The 23,162-nt window shown below is 40.9% G+C and overlaps 1 protein-coding gene across 1 annotated transcript in view; it reads right to left on the reverse strand.

Annotated features, from left to right (window-relative positions):
• The window catches only part of cnksr2a (connector enhancer of kinase suppressor of Ras 2a), a 422,869-nt gene that overhangs the window by 278,481 nt on the left and 121,226 nt on the right, over positions 1-23,162 (reverse strand). Inside the window, exons 3-4 of the mRNA XM_080203990.1 lie at positions 11,813-12,015; positions 644-731 (exon numbers count right to left, since the gene is read on the reverse strand). Of these exons, the coding sequence (XP_080060116.1) occupies positions 644-731; positions 11,813-12,015 (291 nt within the window). The remainder of the gene's footprint in view (positions 1-643; positions 732-11,812; positions 12,016-23,162) is intronic.

Consider the following 23,162-nt stretch of genomic DNA (forward strand, 5'->3'; position numbering starts at 1 on the left):
TTCTGTCTTTATTTGAGATACCCAGCCTTCGCAGTATTTTACTTTTTAATGAAACAATCTTTGTTATTTGTCAACTTACTCCCAAGATGACTTCCATTTGAGATTGATACTTAGCATGAGATTGGATTTAAGTTTTAAAAAAAAGAATATTAAGGAGACAAAAAAAATACATAATTTCAGTCGGAATTTAAAAGTAATATCAGTTCCTCTTACAATACTTGCTGAGTATTATATGTTACTGTCCTCCTTTAAACAACAGAAGCATAACGGTGGCTCCCATATCATTTATCTTCAAATTTTGTTTTTTTTGTACAGTTCAGTATGTTAACTTAAATGCAGTAATTCTATATAACTGCAATTGTTTAGCAAGGCGATAAAGCAAATATTCAGGCCACCATGCTCAAACAAATAGTGCCTTTTGCCTCTTGTTCAGGGCAACTGCAAGCAGGTTACTCAAAATGATTAGCAGACTCAGTTCTGGCTCAGAACCTAAGAACACACGGGTCACAATTCATCAGAAATTAGTCATTTCGATCAGACTAATCAAAGATGGCCATATCACATAAATGAAAGATATCTGATCACGTTCACAGAAGGATTAGTGAACGAACACAACTTCTCAACAGAAAATGAGTTTCCTTACTTGCTGCACAATGGTGGTCAGTTCCAGGCAGAGCTGAATTACATTGTTTCTAGTAACGGAATAGTCTGTCACAGCGGCAAACGGCGACCTAATGGAACAATATTCCATTATAAATGTTAGTAGTGAAAATTAAAACTGAATGTATATATTTTAAAAAGACAGGCAAAAAAATTATAATTTCAACCTGCATCAGAATGCAATTAAATATTGTAGCAAAATTACTCGACTGACAAATAATCAATGCAAAGAGTACAATTATCATAGAATTTCAAGTTCAAAAATTAAAATCTAGATGATGTTTACACGATGTAAATAAAGGAGAACTGGGGAAATGGATGTTTTACTCTCCAGCTTTTGATCAAGGAAAAAAATCATTACTACAAAAGCTGTTCTCTAATCTCATTCAAAATTTACAGAAATTGCAAAATTTGTGGCAATTGGACATGTATACATGCAGAAAGTTTAAAGACAGAAACATTGAAACTAGAAGCAGAAGTAGGCCATTCAGCCCTGCTCCACCATTCATTTTGATCATGGCCAATCATTGAATGCAATATCCTGATCCCTCCTTCCCCTCCATATCCTTTGATCCCTTTAGCCCCTCGAGCTATATCTAATTTCTTTTTGTGATCAGACAATGTTTTGGCCTCAACTACATTCTGTGGTTTGAATTCCACACATTCACCACCCTCTGGGTGAAGAGATTTCTCTTCATCTCAGTCCAAAAAGGTTTACCCCTTATCCTTAAACTATGACCCCTAGTTCTAGATTCCCCTACCATTGGGAACATTCCTTCTGAATCTACACCTGTCTAAGTTTCTATGAGATCCCCAAATTGGCAAGAAAAAAAAAGTAGCCTTGAGGATTAGCAGCAGTTTAAAATTCAGCAAAGGACGACCTAGAGATTGATCAAGAAGGGAAAAATAGAGTATGAAAGTAGGCTAGCAGGGACCATAAAAACTGACTGTAAAATTTTCTATAGGTATGTAAAGGAAAAGAAAATTGACAAAAACAAATGTAGGCACCTTACAGTGAGAAACAGGAGAATTCGTAACGGGGAATAAAAGAAACGCTGAGGAATTAAATTTGTACATTGCTTCAGTCCTCACAAAGGAAGACATGAATAAAGAACCAGAAGTTCTGAGAGAAACAAGTTTCAGTGAGGAGTTGAAAGCAATCAGCATTAGTGGAGAAATGGTTTTGGAGAAATTTATGGGATTGAAAGGGGACAAATCTCCAGGTCCTGATAAATACTCTGGGATGAAGTTTAAGAAAGTGGCCCTGGAAATAATAGAAGGAAAACACAATCCTCAAATGGTAAACAGAGAACAGTTGCTGCAACTGAATCACATTAAGCTGGATGCACATTGTACAGTAAAGAGAGAGGGTTAAAAACAATACTTAAGTTTGCACAGCGTTTTATCACCTTAGTAACATTTCAAAGTGCCTCAAAAGCAAGGAGTTACTTTTAAATGCTGTCACTGCTGTCTTGCAGGCAAACGTGCCAGCCATTTTCCACACAGTAATAGCCCATAAATTCAATTTGCTATTTGGGTGGCAGTTGACAAACAATTGTGCCCAGGTCATGAGGAAAATACCATCTGATTGAGATCTAGAACACCCACTTGAACCACTGGGAAAGGCAGATAAAGCTTTAGCTTAACATTTCATCTGAATGATTATCAACTGACAGTGTCACAGTCATACTGCTTTGAAATGGCTATCCAGATTATATACAGGAGGTCGTAGCCAACATGTTAACAGTTCAAAAAGATTGGAAAAACAGCGAAAATAGACAATGCTGCAAAAAGATTAGCAAACCAATAAGGAAACTTGGCAGCAATCATCACCAAGTCAGGAGAACAATACGAATGAAAACAATAACTATTATAATTATATTTTCAGGCAGTCCCAGACCTAGAGTGCAGTTTAATGTTATCACTGTTCCACAGCATCCTAAAAGCTTGGTGACCCCAAATTTACTGCAATAATAATAGAGAGGCTAACAGCAGTCATTGATATTACAGGGTAAGTCTGACAGCAGCTTTCTGTGGTGTGCCTGTGCAGTTAAATGCAAGACACTGGAAACTACTGTCAGAAATACTCTGCTCCTCCACAGGGTACGCTATTGTAGTCCTCACTGATGCATTACCATTGAAATGACTGCAAGAGCAGGGACTTGGGATACTTATCCATTAATCTCACAGCAAAGATGACTCAAAAGACTAGGGTTACTGCATTCAGTTGAGTTAGTAAACAGGAGAATAAGTGATAATTACTGACGAATAACCTCTGTGGTCCTGAAAAATTAACTTTGCTTGTAAGACATCTCAGAAAACAATGAGTGCTTCAGATTTACTTTTGAATATCTCTTAGCTTTTCATTTTGATCACCTCCTATAATCTCATCTCTTATGTACCAAGCTTCATTTTGTTTCACGTATAATGATTAACTATTCTTGCCATTTCGATTTGCTGATTTGCAGTCAATGCAATTTAGTGAGGAATTTTAAAATCTGACTAATTGAAGACTCTCCACTGCTCAGAGGTGTCAAGGATGTCCCCTGCAGAGGGTACTGGGCTGGGTCAGACTGTGGATCCTCCACACGAGGTGAACAGTGAAAGCTATTCCTTTGCCTCTGAAAGCAAAGTCCAGGACAACAATTGATACATTTAAAATGTATTCTCAGAATACACCATGAGGTAAAAAATATACAAGACTTGATAAACCATCATAGTTCACTGAAAGAAATATTTGATTGTGAAAAATAATTATCCACCAACTTGGAAATAGGAGCTATTTTTGCTTCAAGCAAAATATGGAATTAGTACAAAATTAATGCTTAGTGACTGACCCATTAGTTAATGAAAATAGCTTGAGAGACAAGGAATTTTCATCTTTCTCTGAATGTTCTCATTCCAAAATATTTTCCTCTCTAATTAGTGCAGTGAATTTTGAGTATTTCTTTAAAATCTACACATTATAGCTACCCAGGATTATGTGAAAATTCCAATCCCTGAATGGCACATTTCCCCCATGCACTCAAAGAAGATGCACAAAACTCCCACCCAAGCCACTGAAATTAGGCTAAAGGCCACAAGGAGTTGGACAGGACTGCTGAGAAGTCAAGATGTATTTATGGATAAGATTACAGATATTATTTAACTTGTTCACACTGTTAAAAATGCTGCTTTGGGTTGTACGTACTGACCCTGAAATTGGAAGCAGAACAGCGGTCAAAAACAGTTTGGCGAAACTACTGGAACATTCTGATAGTTCCGTTTTGCAGTTGGTTCCTCGTCCCTAACGATGATGGTAACAATCGTATTATTGGCAAATCAGAGTTACACGCAGATTATTTAAGCCGGTTATGATGGACTGGTACAAAAGTACAATAAATTGAAAGGCCAAATGATTTGGATCATATAACTTGATGGTCTACTGGAGGTGACAAATAACAGACCACACTTGATACTTTTCATGTGTATATGGAAAAAGTTGATGTAAACAAACAGATCTTGAGCAAATCACGTAAGTCACAAAACTTGCTAAGTCTTCTCAAATTGACCAGTCTGTGAATTTTCATAGTTTCTTAAAATTACTTTAAAATCTGAGAATTTATTCTCAGAGTTGAAGATGAGTAAAGCTGAGTAATACACAGCTAGTAGCAAAACTATCATACTGAAACCACTACTAAATAATAGCTATAGACAAGTCCTCATAATGATAGTAATGATCGACTGTGAAAAGTTTTGCAATCTGTGCACATAGTAGTTAACACCCGATAAAAGTACGAACTTTCACAATCCCATCTAAAATAGGCTAATTAAATTCAAAAATTGCTTTTACTGGTCAGAAGCTTTTTGACTTTTAGAAGCGGAAACTATAATGCTTGAAACAATTAATTATCCAAGAAATTGATGAAGTATGACAAACAAAGTGACACAAGCAATAAGGGAACTATGAAAAGTGCATGAGAATAACCATGGCAGACAATGGAATATACTGCATTTTAACTTCTGAACCTATTTTTAGCTATAAGCAGCAAAACAATCCACTCTCCACATACTTGTGGTTTTGCGAATGTTGGAATACTTTCCAAAGCTTTTAACCATGCAACTTAGTAATGCCCTAAAGATATCAATCACCCTGTAGTAATAAATAAGCTGAAAAAATACTGTAACATTTTGTGAACTAAAAATCATGTTTGTCTGTAGAAAAGATGTTCAGAACTCATTGTAAATCACTTGCAAATGATCCAATCTGCCTTACTAGCAGAATAAAAGCACTTCACAAGGAAGCATAAAATATTTTGTGTATTTAGCAAAGAGAGGAGCAACGAATTGCACAAACCAGACTTGGTTGTTCTAGCAAAAATGAATAAGCAATCATTATTCCACATGAGCTATGCACTGCTCTACTGCCTCTGAAATATTAACAGCATGGGGTATGGTGAGATACTCTCTTCAAAGGACACAGTATAAAAGGCTGTGCCCAATACAACACAATAGTAACTATTCAAGGGCTTTTTATTTGAATTAAGATACTTGTTCATGGCTAAACCAAAGGAGATCCTTTATATGAGCAGACCACAGTCAATGACTTTGAAGTTTTTCACTTTCATGTAAATGCATACGTATAAACAAATACATTTGCAAAACATGACACCAACTATTTATTAGTTTAAAAAGAGGAGGTCCAGATTTCCATATAAAAGGGATTTGATTTTAGGAAAATTAATCGGCAGCCTTTGGACTTATGACGCAATTTGTTTCTGAAAAACATGCCTTAAACTGAAACTTCGTAAATTGGAACTTACTTTCCCCATACGTTCAATATTGAAAATGTGTATTTGATTTGCAAACACATGTTAATGTTCAGTCCTTCAGAAATTTTTGTGTATTTGCTTGGTGGTCCCAGGTGCTGTTAAGTCATTTGTCTGAAGCTATTAGTCAGCCAACAAGTCACTGTCAGAGACTAAACAACACATCAGAATTTAATCCCAGGGAGGAGGAAACATGCTAAAGGGAGGACGAGGCATCCATAGCTAGTGAGGGAAGTCAAGGACAGCATAAAAGCAAAAGAAAAAAAACACACAAAATGGCAAGAATAAGGAAGAAACCAGAGGATTGGGAAGTCTTTAAAAGCGAGCAGAGGACAACTAAAAAAATACAATAAGTGGGGGGGGGGGGGGTGAGAAAATGAAATATGTGTAAGCTAGCTAGTAATATGAAAGATAAGAGGAGTTTTCCTCAATATATGAAAGGTTAGAGAGAGGCAAAAATGGAAACCTGGCCACTGGAAAATCAAGCTGGAGAAGTAATAAAAGGAAACAAAGAAACAGCAGAGAAACTGAAGACACCAGTGGGATGCCAGAGGTCCAGGAGAAGCGGTTGGGAGGGGGGGGGGGGGGGGGGGGGGGGTAGCATGGGGGAGCACAAGTGAGTGCAGTGGCCATCTCTAAGAAGGTGGTTCTGGGTAAACTGAGAGGTCTGAAGGTGAATAAATCACCTGGACCGGATGGACTCCACCCCAAAATTCTAAAAGAGATAGCTGAGGAAATTGTGGAGAAATTGGTGGTGATCTTTCAGGAATCACTGGAGACGGGGAGAGTTCCAGAGGCCTGTGAAAGTAGCTAATGTAACACTGCTGTTTAAGAAGGGAGAGGCAGCAGATGGGAAATTATAGGCCAGTTAGCCTGACTTTGTTCATTGGCAATATTTTAGAGTCCATTATTAAAGATGAGATCGCGCAGTACTTAGAAGTGCATGATAAAGTAGGACTGAGTCAGCACGGCTTTGTTAAGGGGAGGTCATATCTGACAAACCTGTTAAAGTTTTTTGAGGAGGTAACAAGGAAGTTGGATAAAGGAGAACCAGTGGATGTGATTTATTTAGATTTCCAAAAGCCTTTGACAAGCTGCCGCATAGGAGACTGTCAAATAAGTTAAGAGCTCATGGTGTTAAGGATAGGTCTTGGAGGATCAACTGACAGGCAGAAGGCAGTGAGCGGGGATAAAGAGGTCTTTCTCAGGATGGCAGCCGGTGACTAGTGATGTGCCTCAGGAGTCAGCACTGGGACACAACTTTTCACAATACACATTAACAATTTGAAATAAGGAACCAAAAGTACTATTGCTAAGTTTACAGCTGATGCAAAGATATGTTGAGGGACAGGTAGTATTGAGGAAGTGGGGGGGGGGGGGGGTGCTGCAGAAGGACTTGGACAGGTTAGGAGAGTGGGCAAAGAAGTGTCAGGTGGAATGCAATGTGAGGTTTTGCACTTTGGAAGGAGGAATGGAGGCATAGACTATTTTCTAAATGGGGAAATGCTTAGGAAATCAGAAGCACAGAGGGACTTGGGAGTCCTTATTCAAGACTCTCAAGGTTAACGTTCAAGTTCAGTCAGCAGTTAGGAAGGCAAATGCAGTCTAGGAAAGGATGTGTAGATAGATCAAAAAGGAGCAGGTACTGGAGTTCTTGAGAAACATTAAGGTAGACAAGTCCCCAGGGCTTGATAGGATATACCCCAGAATACTGAGCAAGGCAAGGGAGGAAATTGCTGGGGTCTTGAAAGAAATCTTTGTATCCTCACTGGCTACAGAAGAGGTCGCAGAGGATTGGAGAATAGTCAATGTTGTTCCTTTGTTTAAGAAGGGTAGCAAGGATAATCCAGGTAATTACAGGCCAGTAAGCCTTACATTAGTGGTAAGGAAATGATTGGAGAGGATTCTTCGAGACAGGATTTATTGGAAATAAGTGGACATATTAGTGAGAGGCAACATGGTTTTGTGAAGGGGAGGTCATGTCTCATGAACTTGATAGAGTTTTTCGAGGAAGTGACAAAGATGATTGATGAGGATAGGGCAGTGGATGTTGCCTACATGGACTACCGTAAGGCCTTTGACAAGGTCCCTGCAGACTGGTGCAGAAGGTGAAATCACACGGGATCAGAGGTGAGCAGGGAAGGTGGATACAAAACTGGCTCGGTCAAAGAAGTCAGAGGGTCGCAGTGGAAGGGTGCATTTCTGAATGGAGGGCTGTGATTTAGTAAGTTTGCGAAAGGCACAAAGATTGGTGGATTTGTGAATAATGACTAGGACCATCAAAAGAAACAGCAGGATATAGGACAGTTGGGGACTTGGGCGGAGAGATGACAGGTGGAATTTAATCCGGACAAATGAGAGGTAATACATTTTGGAAGGCCTAAATACAGATAGGAAGTATACAGCAAATGCAGAACCCTTAAGAATATTGAAAGACAGAGGGATCTGGGTGTACAGGTACAGAGATCACTGAAAGTAGCAATGCAGGTGGAGAAGTAGTCAAGAAGGTATACGGCATGTTTGCCTTCATCGGCTGGGGGCATTGAGTTTAAAAATTGGCAAGTCATATTGCAGCTTTATAAGACCTTAGTGAGACCACACCTGGAATATAGTGTTCAATTTTGCTCGCCACACTACCAGAAGGATGTGGAGGCTTTGGAGGGGGTACAGAAAAGATTTACCAGGATGTTGCCTGGTATGGAGAGCATTAGCTATGAGGAAAGGTTGGAGAAACATGGTTTATTCTCATTGGAATGATGGAGGTTGAGGGGAGACCTGATAGAAATCTACAAATTATGAAAGGCATGGACAGAGTGGACAGTCAGAAGCTTTTTCTCAGGGTGGAAGAGTCAATTACTAAGGGGCATAGCTTTAAGGTGTGCAGGACAAGGTTTAAAGGAGATGTATGAGGCACATTTTTTACACAGAGGGTAGTGGGTGCCTGGAACTCATTGCCGGGGAAGGTAGTGGAAGCGGATATGGTAGTGACTTTTAAGGGGCATCTTGACAATTACATGAACAGGATGGGAATAGAGGGATATGGTCCCCGGAAGGGTAGGGGGTTTTAGTTAAGTTGGGCAACATGGTCGGTGCAGGCTTGGAGGGCAGAAGGGCCTGTTCCTGTGCTGTAATTTTCTTTGTTCAATGTTAGCATGCATGTTGAGAGGGCTAGAATACAAGAGCAGGGGTGTATTCTGTGGCTGTATAAGGCTCTGATCAGGCCTCATTTGGAGTATCATGAGTAGTTTTGGGCCCTGTATCTAGGAAGGATGTGCTGGCCTTGGAAAGGGTCCAGAGCAGATTCACAAGAATGATCCCTGGAACGAAGAGCTTGAGGAACGGTTGAGGTCTCTGGGTCTGCACTTGTTGGAGTTTAGAAGGATGAGGGGGGATCTTATTGAAACTTACAGGATACTGCGAGGCTTGGATAGAGTGGACGTGGAGAGGATATTTCCAATAATAGGAAAAGCTAGAACCAGAGGGCACAACCTCAGGTTGAAGGGACGATCCTTTAAAACAGAGATGAGGGGGAATTTCTTCAGTCAGAAAATGGTGAAAGTGCGGAACTCTTTACCGCAGAAGGCTGTGAAAATCACGTCATTGAGTGTCTTTAAGGCAGAGGTAGATAGGTTCTTGATTAATAAGGGGATCAGGGGTTATGGGGAAAAGGCAGGAGAATGGGGAATGAGAAACATATCAGCCATGATTGAGTGGTGGAGCAAGTAGTCTAATTCTGCTCAAATACCTTATAGTCTTATGATCTGCTAGGTGAGCCCAGCACGGCGCTGGCATATTTACAGGGGTCTCACGCTGTCTGTGTCTGTTTAAACCAGGCAGTCAAAACCAAGACAGCAAGCACTGCCTCTCTTCTCTATCCAACTATCCCTTGTCCAACTATCACCCTGCCTGTCTCTGTCCCCATACATCTGTGCTGTAAGGAAACATTTCTACTGGAAAATCAGAGGGAAGCGTCTCTGCATTCACAGGCTTGCTCGGCATCAGCAACTGAAAAATGCAAAATATGGGTGGTGCAGAATGCTGAAACGTTGAAACTAGTACTGTAAAGCTAACGGGGTATGAATTTATAAATGTTTTAAGGATGGTTCGTCATAACTTGAATGCCATAAAGTCAGGGACTGCCTGTACAAACATGAATACAACTCAACAGGTAAAGCACAGAATATGTCATTTTGTAAAAGGCAAGTTATTCAAGGCACTACCATTCCTATAAAATGTTGTGCTCATCACCCACAAAACTGCAACATTCAAAATGTGTGTGTGTCACTTTATTATCTACTGACTAAAAAAGCTCACTGTTTTGATCAAAACTTTAGTTGCCATCAGCGATTGACTACAAGCAATCTATTAGCTAACCACTCACATTTCATTCAACTGGATCTTCACCAATCAATGTTATTGAACTATTAATATCATCGATTAAATGATGGAAGCAATGATCATGTCATTACCTGCACCAGCAATCTTCATACAATTCCATGTTTTTAAAAAGTTTTACCCATTTTAGAAGGCTCATTAAAAGTGCGCAAATCAAAACTAGTGACAAATATAGAATAAAGTTGAAAATTATTAATACAACTTGAAACAAAATCTATCAAATACTTCTAGACTGATTTTTGACTTTATAATTGATACATAATTTATTTCCCGAGTGCAAATTAATCACAAAACAGCAGCAGTGATTTCTACACCCACTCTGCACTTTGTCAACCAAGCAGAATTTACTCAATTTAGTTTTGTTGTGAAATTTTACACAGGCTAACTTTAAGTGGGACTTTCAAAGTATTTTGCTTTGGTGTCTAGATTAAAGTAATTTACAAGAATCGTCTCAACAGAGATATATATTGTATATACATTTCTAAGGAGGGAGCCTCTGTGGTTTAGAAAACGTTGGATACAAGAAAATTTCTGTAGCTGCCTAACTAGCAGCTTGCATTTTATATATATATATTAGCTTTGATCAAATTCTGGCATCTTGCAACTAACAGGGTTAGTAACGTAACTGTCTCAATAGTGGTGTTGTTATGTAGGCAAATAGTCACGAAGGCTTGCTGTTGAGACCAAGTTAATTCATCTGTAAGCCAACCACTGAAAGCACAGCCCACATTGGAGTTGGGTGCTAGAAATTTCCAGTCCCCTGACCCCAGGTTTAGTGGTGGGGGTGGAGAGGGACAATGCGGCAAAAGTGACAAATCATTTTCCCGCTGGTATAAAATGACAGCGGGATCTTGCACTCTCACCTGCCATTGCCAGAAGGGGATGGGAGAGGTTGGAAGTGGCAAGACAAGACAGACATGCGGGGTTACTAAATTGGTGAGGTGGCTTGGAGCAAGAACGTGGGACCCGGAAAATTCAACGAGGCACCCGACATTCAGCCCGCCCCATCGTCCTAACCGGGCGATGTTGGAAAAAACCCCCAATGCATAATTAATGAGGGCGGTGATGTGTGATATAGCACGAGGTCCCAGCGATCTCTGCAGTGGGAAACACTCCCCTACGATGGGGCACATCTTTCCAGTCTTCTTGCTGGAATGGTAGCACCAGAGCACCCACATGCAACAAGAACCACGGGCTTTACCAAATATCCGCCTCGCTTCTGTTTCAGGTGAGTTAGTGACTTGGACTGTGCTAACTACCACATGACTTTGTGCTTCTACTCAGATGCTCTCTGAGCATTTGTGAAAGTCTGCTCTTCTTTATGCTCCCATTTTGTTCATTCTTCCTTTCCTTTTGAAATCCTGCAAATGTTTTAATTACTTTCCGTGTCTTCAAATTGCAACCTTTTAAACAGAAAGACAGACTGGAAAAATAGCATCATCACTATCAAGATTTGTTTTTACAAGTTGCTTTATCAATCTTCATGGAAATACGAATGGCATCTCCCCATCAAACACAGATGTACAACTGGATACACTGTCTGCTTGGAGACCCAATGGCAAACAGCTAAGCTGAGAGTCAGAGTGAGTTCAATAAAACCAATCAATATTAATGAAAAGCATGCTGATAAAGCATTTTTAAACAGGAATGTTCCAATTACTAAACACTTCAATTTTTGTTCATATATATCCTGGACATAAAATTACAGTGATTCAAAGATTTAATTTATTCAAAACCAGCTCTTTAATACAGTCTCTCTAGAACATAATTTAAAAAAATCTTTAAATCCCAATGCCACAACACGCAAATAGTAATTAAAGGTACAGGGTGACACAGGAGGATGGGCAGTATTTGCAGTTAGGGTGATTGGTAAGTTAAATATCATGACAAACAAAATTTAGTTTTAGTATTTCACTTGAGTGTATAGAGAGCTATATTCTCAGAATTACCTGTCCAGCCACGCCAGAAGGCTTTTAGCAGCACCTATGAGATCCACTACTGATGTAAGGAAATCATTTGGTAATCTCCTAGAGGACCTTCCATCATAGTGCCCACTCCTTCTCCGACCAGTTATAAAATTCTGAAGATTTTTGGCAGACGCATTCAGTTTGTGGGATAATGTTTTGAGGTTCTCGGTTTCAAGCCCATAGTTCTAAAAAGAAGCAAAAGTCAAATAATTCTGCATTAAGTCTATGATATCATGATAATATTGCACTTGATCCTCACAACTGTATCACTCAGTGGTGTTACTTTAAAATAGTGTTTTTCTTTACACTCCTGTGGTACCATTCAAACATTAAACCATAACTGATATCTAAAAACAGAAAATAACTTTGTGTATGTAAAGTGACTCCTCTTGATCTGCTCCATACATGTGACCAAGTTCAGTACAAGTTCCTGTATATTCAGTAAATACGTGCAGTTTAAAATTTGCCATTTACTTTAAAAAGCAAAGCTGCACACAAACTTATCTTATATTTGACTGAAGACAGGTGACGGAGCAATTATTGCCTCTTTAGGTTCCTAAACAGTAAAAAGAAAAGTAGGAAATCCAAAAGACTATCATATACACACTGATGGGGTTTGACAAGGGCGTGCGGCCCACCACTCAATCGAATCCATGGGATACAAATTCTTAGAGAAATTTTTGATTTGCAAAACTGAAGTTGCAATTTATGCATTCGCAATTACATAAAAATCTCAAATTGAAATTTATACCAGAGGATCCAACAATGTACATTGTTGCATTGTTATTAACTGCGCCAAATACAACATTATTTAACGCAATAACGCTGAGACATTAACTTATTGTTCATTATTCCTCATCCGCCACCACCACCATATAATGTATTTACATGGCCCTAGCGACCAAAGTACACTTTAGTGCTTTTAATACAAAATGATATTCCAAGGTGCTCCACAGAGAAGTTATCAGACAAAAATCAGCACTATGATAAGGAAGGGAACTTTAGGAGAGATGACTGCAAGTTGAGTCAGATAGCTGGCTTTCAAAGAGGGTCAAAAGGAGAAGAGCGAGGCAGAGTAACTGTGAAAAAGAAGGGGAATTACAGAGCTGAGTGTCTAAATCACCGAACATACATTTGACAATGGTAGAGGGAAGGATTTCAGATTGCAAACGCACGTGGATTTGCTGAGTTCTCAAATCCAGTGTGCCACCAGCCTCCAGCAGTGACTATTAAGATACAAGAAAATATACCTTCAAATTTGACATGATTAATGCCTCACTAGAGCATATGGAGAATCAGTCTACAAATAATTTTATTAGTTTTGAAACTTGAGAGCGAGTTGAAGGTACAAATTCTCCTGATTCTCGAGACCAATTATGCACAACTCTCTTGAAAAATTCTGTCAGTTATTATTACCCCAGCTAGAAAATAGTACAAGCAGTCGATTACAGAACACATCTTCTATCAAAGATGCAGCATCAAATTAATTTTCTTCTGAAAATATTTTAAGACATCAAAGCATTCTTTCCACGGAATCATAGAATCGAATCATAGAATCCCTACAACACGGAAGGAGCCATCTGGTCCATCGCATCTCACCAACTGTCCGACAGAACATCCCACCCAGCCCCTTTCCCATAACTCCCACCATATTTACCCCACTAACCTCCCAAGCTACACATCCAGGGACACAAAGGGGCAATTTGGCACCGACAATTAACCTAATTTGCACATCTTTGGAGTCCGGAAGAAAACCGGAGCACCCAGTGGAAATCCATGCAGACATGGAGAGAACGTGCAAACTCCAGAGACAGTCACCCAAGGTCGGAATTGAACCCTGGTCCCTGGCGCTGTGAGACATCAGTGCTAACCACCAGACCACCCTTTTCAAAAGGTACAGGCCAGAATTTTCCAGTCACTCTCATTAGTGGAATTGACAGCAAACCCCTGCCGCAGCATGGGGAGGGGTGGAGGGGTGTATAAAATGGAAAACCCCGTTGACAGAGGCAGGGCCAGAAGACAACAGACAATAGTGGACTGCCACTGCCAGCTATGACACATGGTTGGAGGAGCAGAAAATCCCACCCCACAGAGCTGTAATGTAATAATCTTTAAGTACTCTGTATATGATATTACTTTTGGAGACCTGTGCATGAGTGTATGATTAACCATGAGTGAGACACTTCAACCAACCTCACCAGCTGGATAATGAAAATTAGTAGTAATTCCTGCCCCTCTCTCAGCTCCAATTTGATTCCCAGCTGCAAATATAACTAATATATTTGGCACGGCAAAAGGAAAAAGCAGGAAAAGGTTTGAGGTAATTGCATCTGAATCACAGGTGGGTTCTAAAGAACAATCTTATACTTGAATTTACCACGCCATGAACTGATTCAGTTGTAAGTTGGGAAAGTTCATTTGCATGCATGAAACATCTGTTGAAGGGTGCTAGCAGTTTGTTCTGAGTGGTCATTTTGTACCATGACATTTACTCCACAGCTCAGTGGGTGCTCACTTTGTAAATTGAAACATTAATAATACTTCTTGACTCAGCATAAACAAAGAACAAATGAGCCAATGAAATACTCAGGATGAAATAAAACTGCATTCACTTTGTCAAATATTTTTACATATACCAGACCTCTGAAATAAAAATCACACCATGACATAATTCATGGCAGGGAGAGAATGGTGACAAAGGGGCCAGTATTGACCCAAGGCTCACTAAGTAATGTAGCTTCCTTCGGAATTCAAGGGTGGGAATTTCGATACTGAACTGAGTAGCTTGAATTTTGGAAATTTCCCAAATCAGCAGCGCTGCCTCAGTTTAAAGGGCCCTGTTAGATCCGATTTTCACCCCACGGAGGCAGGGATGGGATAGAGTTAGACATGCTGACCCCAGAAACAGATTGTAGATGGCCACTGAAGCAGCGAGTGCTGAGAAAAGCTGTGTAGAAAGCCACCCCCTTCCTCCTCCTCCTCTCCCCCGCACCACCCCCCCCCTTGTCCCCCCTCAACTCTCTGGGAATTTCTTCCAGCTGTTTTAAAAGCTTTTAGGCCCTCTAACCCTCACCTGTCACCTCCCCACCTATTCCCATGCCTTCCATTCTAACTCATGATGCCATTTGGTCCCATGCCCCCTTCATAACTCTGTGACACCTCCATGAGAAACTAATGTTCCCCACCTAACCGTCATGCCCCCTCATATCCTCCATACCATCTCCATGACAACTCACACTGACACCCACCCCCCCTTGTCACCTCATACACCTCTCATGCCACTTTCATTGGCACTCACCCATTATCCAACAAAGACTCATGAAGAAAGTAAGGAGGTGCGAGATGGAAAGAAATTTGGCCAATTGGATAAGTAACTGACTGTCTCATAGAAGACAGAGGGTGGTGGTGGAGGGAAAATTTTCAGACTGGAGGCCAGTTACCAGCAGTGTACCACAGGGATCAGTGCTGGGTCCTCTGCTATTTGTGATTTTTATCAATGACTTGGAAGAGGGGGCTGAAGGCTGGGTTAGTAAATTTGCTGATGACACCAAGATTGGTGGAGGGCTCTTGTAAGCTGCAAAGAGACACTGATAGGATGCAGAGCTGGGCAAAAAAGTGGCAGATGGAGTTTAGCCCTGATAAGTGCGACGTGATTCATTTTGGTAGGACTAACTTGAATGCGGATTATAGGGTCAATGGCAGGGTTCTCAGGAATGTGGAGGAACAGAGAGATCTTGGGGGTTCCTATCTACTGATCTGTGAAGGTTGCCACTCAAGTGGATAGAGCCATGAAGAAGGCTTATAGTATGTTAGCATTTATTAACAGGGGATTTGAGTTTAACAGCTGTGGGGTTACGCTGCAACTATACAGGACCTTGGTGAGACCACATTTGGAATATTGTGGGCAGTTTGGGTCACCTCACTGTAAGAAAGATGTGGAAGCATTGGAGAGAGTGCAGAGGAGATTTACCAGGATGCTGCCTGGTTTGGAGGGTAGGATTTATGAGGAAAGGTTGAGGGAGCTAGGGCTTTTCTCTTTAGAGCAGAGGAGGATGAGAGGCGACTTAATAGAGGCTTATAAGATGATGAGGGGCATAGATAAGAGTGGAAATGCAGAGACTATTTCCTCGGGTGGATGTAACTGTTACTAGAGGGCATAACTATAAGGTTCATGGTGCGAGATATAGGAGGGATGTACGAGAGAGAGTGGTTGGGGTGTGGAATACACTGCCCTCTGTGATAGTGGAGTCAGACACTTTAGGAACTTTCAAGTGGTTATTGGATAGGTACATGGAGCACATCAGAATAAGAAGTGGGATAGCTTGACCTTGGGTTTGGACACGGCTCAGCACAACATTGAGGGCCAAAGGGCCTGTACTGTTCTATATTTCTATGTTTCTATAGGTAAACCTCAGGAGTCATGTGGAGATGAAAATATAAAAATTAATTATCTAATACAGCTCTTGATCGTGAGTAGAGTTTGATTTATGAAACACATTCAAAGATTTGAATTTCAATTGATTAATCTCTTATAAAAATAAACAACCTTCCATATCAAACACAGGTGAACCTTTCAGACCCTCTTTAACTATCAATAAAACTATGAACTCATAACGTTCTGCTGAGATAACACATCTTTTGAAACTCAGCCAAGCATTCATTATGACTGTCATAATGATCAATCTAAGCCTCTACTGAAACTGAATGAACAGGTGGTAATTCTTTATTCTAACCTGCCCCAGATGATCTGTCAATCAAAGCAGTCCAGCAACAGGCTTTTTTTTTAAATACTCATAAGAACATAAGAAATAGGAGCAGGAGTAGGCCATCTGGCCCCTCGAGCCTGCCCTGCCATTCAACAAGATCATGGCTGATCTGTTGTGGCTCAGTTCCACATTCCCGCCCTCTCCCCATAACCCTTAATCCCCTCTCTTATCAAAAACCCATCAACCCGCGTCTTAAAAACATTTAGCGAGGTAGCCTCCACCACTTCAACAGGCAGAGAATTCCAGAGATTCACCACCCTTTGAATGAAGAAGTTCCTCCTCAGCTCCGTTCTAAACCGCCCCCCCTTTATCTTGAGGCTGTGGCCCCTAGTCCTACTGTCCTTTCTGAGCGGGAAGAGTCTCTCCACCTCTATCCTATCCATCCCATTCATCATCTTATACGTCTCAATGAGATCTCCCCTCATTCTTCTAAACTCTAACGAGTACAAGCCTAGTTTATTCAGCCTCTCCTCATAGCTCAACCCCCTCAACTCCGGCATCAGCCTAGTAAACCTCCTCTGCACTCCCTCCAAGGCCAAAATATCCTTGCGTAAGTGCGGCGACCAAAACTGCACACAGTACTCCAGCTGCGGCCTCACCAATGCCCTATACAGCTGCAGCAAGACCTCCCTACTTTTATATTCAATCCCCCTCGCTATGAAGGCCAGCATCCCATTCGCCTTCCTGACCACCTGCTGCACCTGCAAGCTGGGTTTTTGCGACTCATGCACAAGGACCCCGAGGTCCCTCTGCACCGTCGCCTGCTGCAGTTTTTCTCCACATAAGTAATAATCCTTCCTACCATTATTCCTACCAAAGTGGACCACCTCACACTTGCCAACATTAAATTCCATTTGCCAGTTCCTGGCCCATTCGCCCAGCCTATCTAGATCCTTCTGTAGACTCTCACCACCCTCCGCACAATTTGCCTTTCCACCAATCTTGGTGTCATCTGCAAATTTTGACACCATACACTCGGTTCCCTCCTCCAGATCATCTATATAAATGGTAAATAGCTGAGGCCCCAGCACCGACCCCTGAGGCACTCCACTAGTCACCAACCGCCAATCCGAATAGCACCCATTGACCCCCACCCTCTGCCTCCTATTTGACAACCAGTTCTCTATCCACGCTAACACCCTACCTCATGACAGTTTAAGCCTTTTTTTTTCATGATTAAAGAGTGAGGGATTTGAAAAACTTCAGAACTTGCCACTTAAACAGACCTTACCTGCTCTTCAAGAGAACTTACGCCTACATGTCAATTTGTGATTCCCATATTGTAAGTTAAGGCCTTTACAATAGCCAAAATGGGGCCTGTTGGATCTCAGCACCAAGCTCAAATGACCCTGCTCAGTTCAAGTTTCCGTCTGTATGATTCACACCTCGCTACCTTCCTTTTCTCAGAAAAAAATTGCATCTATCAAAATGAGGGTGGGATTTCCAATGCTTGGTCCACCACATTTAAAAGTCTCCAGCTTTGACATGATTCTGTGAAAATCTGGCCCCACGTTTTGGTGAAAAGCTTCTATCAAACACGTGGACGTTATGTAACGGGTAGATGATTCTTGGAGATGTCTATTGAAAGGGAAGCAAACTGTCTCCACCGAATGATCAATGAACACACGTTGAGCTGCAGAGAAAATATGTCATTCTACAAGAAAATATTTTCACAACATAATGTACACTGGACAAAACAAAAAAAACTCGCAGTCTGTATATAACACTGCCATTTTCTTACAAGTGACACAAAAGCAACAAAATAGCCAGTTATAGAGTCACAGAGTTGTAGAGATGTACAGCATGGAAACAAGCCCTTCAGCCCAACTTGTCCATGCTGACCAGGTTTCCTGAACTGAACTCGTCCCATTTGCCTACATTTGGCCCCAAGCCTTCTAAACCTTTCCTATCCATGTATCTAACCAAATGTATTTTAAATGTAATTGTCCCCACCTCTACTACCTCCTGTGGCAATTTCACCTCCGTGAGGTGGTCAACACCAGTTTCACCTCCCGCGTTTATTCATAAATGAACTCAAAGCTTTTAATTAAAAATTCTTCTGTGTTGATAACAACATTTTACTAAAGTTGAGATATGAAGAAACCAGTTCCAAAGAAGAGTTCCAGGACTCTAATGTGCTGCCATTATAATTAGTTTTAAAGAAGTTAACCAGGGATGTCTGTGCTCTCAGTAGGTATGGCATTTAATCATTTCTGAGACTTGGTACAAATACATCTCAAGTGGCGCAATTTACAGGATTTCATTGGTCCAGAGCAACTTTCAGCTCAGTGCCAGCTCATGACAACATTGCCTCTCGGTCAGTTCCCTGCAGTTCAAGTCCAACACTGGGACTCAAGTTCATAATCTAGGTCAACTGTTACACTGTCAGAGGTCTGCACACTTGGATAGGATATTAAATAGGTCTGTTCAGGTGCAAGGTGAAGACCCCATGGCACTATTCAAATAACAGCAGGGTGTTCCCCCAGCCAGTGGGTGCAATCAAAAAGCAAACTGGTCACTCATTTCAATGCTGTGCCATATTACTGACGCATAGTATTACTAGTAGTACTATTAGTACTAGTAGTACTATTACTTTGCATAGTAGCATTTCAAAAGCAAGAGAGAGTGCTTTGAAACACTGATGGATTTACTTAGACTATGAAATCCCTATTGTGCAGAAAGAGGCCATCCAGCCGACCGAGTTTGCATCAACTCTCTGAAAGAGCATCCCACCCAGGCTTTCCCTTCTGCCCTATCCCTGGAACCGCACACATTTACCTTGGCTAATCCATCTAAACGACACATCTTTGGATACTAAGCGGCAATTTAGCATTGCCAATCCACCTAATCTGCCCTTCTTTGAACTGTGGGAGGAAACCAGAGCATCCTGAAGAAATACATGCAGACACGGGGAGAACATGCAGACTCCACACAGGCAGTGACCCAAGTTGGGTCCCTGGCACTGTGTGATAGCAGCGCTAACCACTGTGGTCAGCACTAAGCCACGCTCTGGCGCCTGTTTGGTACACTGAGGGAGAAATTAGCATGGCCAATGCCCCTAGCCAACACATCTTTCAGACCGTGTGAAGAAATCAGAGCACCCGGAGAAAACTCACAGACACGAGAAGAGCATGCAGACTCCACACAGACAGTGACCAAGCAGGGAATCAATCCCGGGTCCCTGGTGCTTTGAGGCTGCAGCACAAACCATTGTGCCACCGTGCCGCCCCTCAAAAAAAGCTCAAGTAGGGAAGGGAAACACATTATAAATGGCAGCAGGGCCTTTGTCAACACAAAAATGGGTGTCCTGAGGCACTACAAGCATCAGCATGGCCAATTGGAGTACCCCATGTCCCAGGTTTGCGCAAAGCTGGCTGTTTGCTCATATCCCAGCTAAATTAAAAACTCTGGTGATTGTGCAGCTCAAGTTAGTTTCATATTTGAAGATAACAGATGTGGGAAAGCAACACCATTGTTTACTGAAGTGTAAAACCATAATTTGTTTGTTTGCTTGTCCTCACCAAAGGAAATGTCTTTACATCAAAGGGCAAGACCTAGATAAAAGTCCAACACTCTGCTAGATATTAAGTGGTCATTAAAATGAGTGACTTACACTGAGACACATCAAACTCTGAGCACATTTGAATCACTGCTAGCTGACGAAGCCACAATAAGATTCTATTCTGTTGTCAAAAACAGAAGGAAGCCTCATTTTTTCTTTCCAAAGAAACTGTTCTATTCCAAAAGAAAGCAAACACATTGAAAGCAATGTCTATGGTTTCATTGCTCAGAATTCCCAGAATGATAAAGGCAAACTAATATCTTTCAGAACATATACATTTCCTAACCTTTTAATTAGATTAACTTTTTCATTTGTAAAAACATCTGGTCAGTTATTTTTTCTTTGTTAATGACATGTCATGATGAAATTTTGACTCTTCTATACTTACAGGTTTGAGCTTTTCAATACTCTCTTGTACCAAATCATCAGGATTAATTGAACTAGAGTAACTCAATAAGAAGTGAAAGGTTTAAGTTTGATATGAGATGCATATTTTTCACCTTCACTAAAAGGAGATTATCTTCCCATTATAGAACTGTTTGATTTTTATTTCTATAATTTATAAAAGAAAGTGAACACAAAATGTAAGTGATTAGGTATTGTAGAATTTTCAGCTTGAACAGTACAGCTTTTCAATCTTCCATGCATGTATATTTCTCCTGGGTATCGTGAATTTAAGGACACCTGAATCATGCATGCCACACGCACAACCTGTTTCACAATGGTAAACACAATTAACCTCAAAGTAAGGAGGTGTTTTTCTAGAGGTTGCAAGGAGCAGGTGGGAAATGAGATCATGGCAAATCTATCCCTTAACTCCATGCTAAAAAATCCTGGGTAACATTTGCCAGTTTTCCCTCCCTTCCAATGGAAGTGACAGTATGATATGCAGAATTTGTCACATATGACACTAGAGCATCTATGTTTTTAATATATAACAATAGTAAAAAGCAAATCAACCATATATGTTACAGGACTATCTATTGCAATTTTTTTTGTAGCTAATCATTGAAGCATGATCCAAATCATAAAGTAATTTAAAATAACTGTGTCCTAAAATGCCTGCAAGCATCAAGTTCAAATGATTGTGAACATTAGGTGAGCTTGTTTTGACAAGAGAAAATATTGAGGGGCATGACCTAAGTTAATTGCAATGAAGCACAGAGGATATAATTAATTTCAAGTAGAAGCACAGGACTGATTTAAATGTTACAAGCCACAAGCAGGACTAAGGGTGAATAAGACCATTGCCTTCCCCACAAAACAGAAAGCTGGTGCAAAAGCAAAACAGGTTCCCAGAGATAGGAGTTGATGCAGTGCAAATTCTGTCAAAAAGTAATTAGAGAGCAGAAGGCCAAAATTAAACGGATGAAATGTGTAAAAAGGTAGTGTTCAGGCACTTCCCCTTACTTCCACATCTTTTAAAAATATTTTTATTCCAATTCAATCAAATCAACTCCAATTCAGAGTCTCAACAAGTTGGGACATTCCTGATCCAAGCCGACAAGACAGGGCTCGCACCTCCTGTCTTGGGCTTGATCTACATGATCCAAGCTGATTGGAGTAGGCATAGCTCCTCCTCCAAGACTTGATCTCATTTGCATCTTAGCCAAAAGGCCGAGATGCCGCTTTTAAAAATTGCTTCAAGTGAAGCTGAAACGTAACCTAATGACGTCAACCAAGTACAGCATGTCGATACTACACTTGACATTAGCCAAAAAGCCAAGAAGCTTACTTCCTCATTGGTCATAGAGCATTTATATAAAGTTTTCATTCAGAAGATTAAAAGGACAAAGTACCATTGATACACAACACTACCTCCTTTCATATACTACTGCACATGGAGTATCTCGACTGCACCTTACTTCATAATTTCATCAATTGTGTTGTATTTGAATTTATTTTATTAATTCTGCAGATGGGAAATGGGATAATTGCTAATCTGCCCCTTAACTTCATCCTGGAAAATCATAGAAGCCCTACAGTGCAGAAGGAGGCCATTCAGCCCATCAAATCTGCACTGACCATAAACCTACCCAGGCCCTACCCCCATATCCTTACATGTTTACCCGCGAATCCCTATAACCTACGCATCTCACGGCTCTAAGGAGCAATTTTAAGCATAGCCAATCAACCTAACCTGCACATCTTTGGACTGTAGGAGGAAATTGAAGCACCCGGAGAAAACCCACAGAGACATGAGAAGAATGTGCAAACTCCACACAGACAGTGACCAAGCCAGGAATTGAACCCAGGTCCCTGAAGCTGTGAAGCAGCAGTGCTAACCTCTGTGCTACCGTGCCACCACGGTAGCACAATGGTTAGCACTGCTGCTTCACAGCCACAGGACCACATTACTACATCCATCCTCTCATCCCCAAAGCTTTCTTGACACAGCCGATAAGGTCCCCCACTCTGTGTATAAATCCTAGCATCCCAAACGCTATTTTTATTGGTCCAACATTTTTATTATTTTAAACCAAATTATTGGATTCACTAATGTTTACGTAGTCTTCTGAGGAGGTCCACGTGAGATATTGGCGCTTGGCTGGAAACGTGGAGGTGGAGTTTAGACTTTCCGAACCTCTCGCAAATGATTTCTTACCACTTTGCTATGGGTAGCACAGCTAACACAGTAATGCAATTTGATGTACAGCTTGGATGACACATAAACATCAAAGACATTGGCCTCAGAAATATCTCAAACCACAGCAGCCTCCACCATATTGCAGATGACAAACCTTTTAGTGGCTTTGTCTTTGGGGTGACAGCAGGCACAGTTTGGGCATCAAATGGGTTGGACATGATCACGGCCCTTCTTGGCACACCCATTATTCCTTTTTTTTTGTCACCTTCAGCACGAACCACTTTCATAACATGCAACCAACAACAATTTGCACACATCCACCCTGTCCATGGTCCCTCAATCTTTAGAATTGTTCTCTCTACTTTAGATTGTCTCTCTTCATTCTTCCTATCAAAATGTATCATTTCACACTTCTCT

The sequence above is a fragment of the Carcharhinus amblyrhynchos genome, chromosome 15, assembly GCF_965287045.1.
Source record: "Carcharhinus amblyrhynchos chromosome 15, sCarAmb.v2.hapA, whole genome shotgun sequence".
Lineage (NCBI taxonomy): Eukaryota > Metazoa > Chordata > Chondrichthyes > Carcharhiniformes > Carcharhinidae > Carcharhinus > Carcharhinus amblyrhynchos.